This window comes from Macadamia integrifolia, chromosome 12 (genome assembly GCF_013358625.1).
Source record: "Macadamia integrifolia cultivar HAES 741 chromosome 12, SCU_Mint_v3, whole genome shotgun sequence".
Lineage (NCBI taxonomy): Eukaryota > Viridiplantae > Streptophyta > Magnoliopsida > Proteales > Proteaceae > Macadamia > Macadamia integrifolia.
In genome coordinates this window covers 2,788,778-2,790,711 of record NC_056568.1, presented here as the reverse complement: position 1 = coordinate 2,790,711, position 1,934 = coordinate 2,788,778, and the positions used below count along the sequence as shown (strand labels likewise).

General features: G+C 38.0%; 1 protein-coding gene across 3 annotated transcripts in view; it reads right to left on the bottom strand.

Moving 5' to 3' along the window:
• Nucleotides 1-539: 539 nt before the first annotated feature.
• LOC122058072 (tropinone reductase homolog At5g06060-like) overlaps nt 540-1,934 on the bottom strand; it is a 7,828-nt gene continuing 6,433 nt past the window's right edge. Inside the window, exon 6 of one of the 3 annotated variants that reach the window (XM_042620526.1) lies at nt 540-971. In XM_042620526.1, coding sequence (XP_042476460.1) covers nt 806-971 — 166 coding nt within the window. In that variant the 3' untranslated portion in view covers nt 540-805. Of the gene's footprint in view, nt 995-1,934 lie in introns of all 3 variants that reach the window. The other 2 variants (XM_042620523.1, XM_042620525.1) reach the window with 2 other exon arrangements.

Here is a 1,934-nt window from a genome sequence, read left to right as displayed (position 1 = left end):
CCACTGTCTTTATCTATTTTTTTGGTAGAACTCCATTGTCTTGTTTTTGGGTAGAACTCCATTGTCTTTATCACCACCCAAGACTTCCACGTCTTTCCGGTATAGAATGTGGTCAAAAGATGGAAAATAGTAGAAGAAAGGTCAGATGAAGCGACTTCGGTCATTAGACCATACCTAAAACTTAGATGAGTGCTTCAGATAAGGGGTTTCAGACTTGCGCCTTAAAAGTCAAATTTAAACCTTTTAGACTAGCCACTGGAACCAGACAATAGATGAAAAGCTTAAGAAATAGAAAGAGCATTATGGATGTACACTGAGTAGCACAGGTTGCAATCCTACAAAATTTGTTGTTTCCCTTAACCTGATTGTACACTGTAGGGATGAGCTGTGATATCAGAATCATGGATAATCTGGAATATCACATAGATAATGTTGGACTTGAATAATGAGAAACTTCTTGTGCCTCATAAAATGTGAGTTGTTAGTGGAAAGATGAAAGCAACAGATAACAATGGACATGCACAAGAAGAATGATGATCTGATGGACTAACAAGAGCTCATGACATTCCAGTTTGTATAAGTTGCAAAAAACCAACAAGTTTTGTATTCTAGTATTTGGGGTTGAAACATGTTAAATCTGCCAACAACCCACTTATGTACAAGATGACATTATTATTTTAAAACAGAAACAACAATGTAATAGGTAGTTCATTTTTCACTCCATTGACAAGTATAATAATGCAGGAAAAGCTAACAGATTAAACAATTTGCACAGTGCAGGGAGGGAGATTTCCGATTGTAGTCTCTAATCATGAGTTGGGTAGAAACCATTAACCATCATTCCACCATCAACAGAGATAACCTGGCCAGTGATGTATGAGGAAGCAGGTAGGCAAAGGAATGCCACTAGGGAGGATACCTCCTTTGGCTCTCCAGGGCGCCGAAGAGGAGTTCGAGAGACTACCTTTTCCAAAAATTCTTTGTCCTCAAGCAACTACAAGAAATATATGCAAAATGAAAAAATCATTAAGCAGAACAAGTTGCACATGGTTGCAAGTGCACAAAAGCAAAAAAATACCAAAGCAAAGAGCACACATCAAAGCATTCAATAAGTTCGCCAAAAGACCGAGTTCCATGGTGTCCCATTTTGTGTGACATTAAAAGCAAGAAACTTCACAAACACAGCCAGTAATTTTGAAGTGGATCACAAGCAATATTTAAACCTCGTATCTAGGATGATCCGACTTGGCCAATTTCCTGTATGCCAATTCGGTTGCTTCCAAATGATTCAGGTTGAATTTGGAGGAAAGGGGATTATCACAACCAGTCAGCTGAGGCCTGAGGGGCATAGGTATGAGGAAAAACAAATAGGATTCATTATTTGAGGAATAAGATTGCAAGGAATATGGCCTCATAAGAAACAACTGATAGGGCAAAAACAACCTCACATTGGGGGTCCAACTCTAAGAAGCTCTAAAATTCTGCTCAAGAGATTTCCAATTAATCTGTAATACAGATTGGTGATGGTGTTGTCCTTTATAGCAGAGGAAGTGGCTTTTCCTTGTTTATTTTATTTATGTTTAACTTTGCTTTCCCTCCTCACCACCCTGGTTCTCCACCACCACCACCATCACCACCATCCCACCCCCCCAAAGAAAAGAAGAAAAAAAAAAAAAAAATGAACAGCAATTATTGGAGTCTATAAACAAGGAAGCTGAAATATGTTCAACTAACAAGCACAAGGTTTACAATCTTAATGATCACTTGCTTTCAACATATAGAGGAGTACAATGCAAATATAGTAAGCAATACAACCAAGGGAGTTAAACATGAAACCAGTCCATTTCATTACCAACAATAAAATAGAGAAACAGGGAGGATCGGAATCCCAATAATTTCATTACCAACAATAAATCAAAGAAACAAATCGCTCA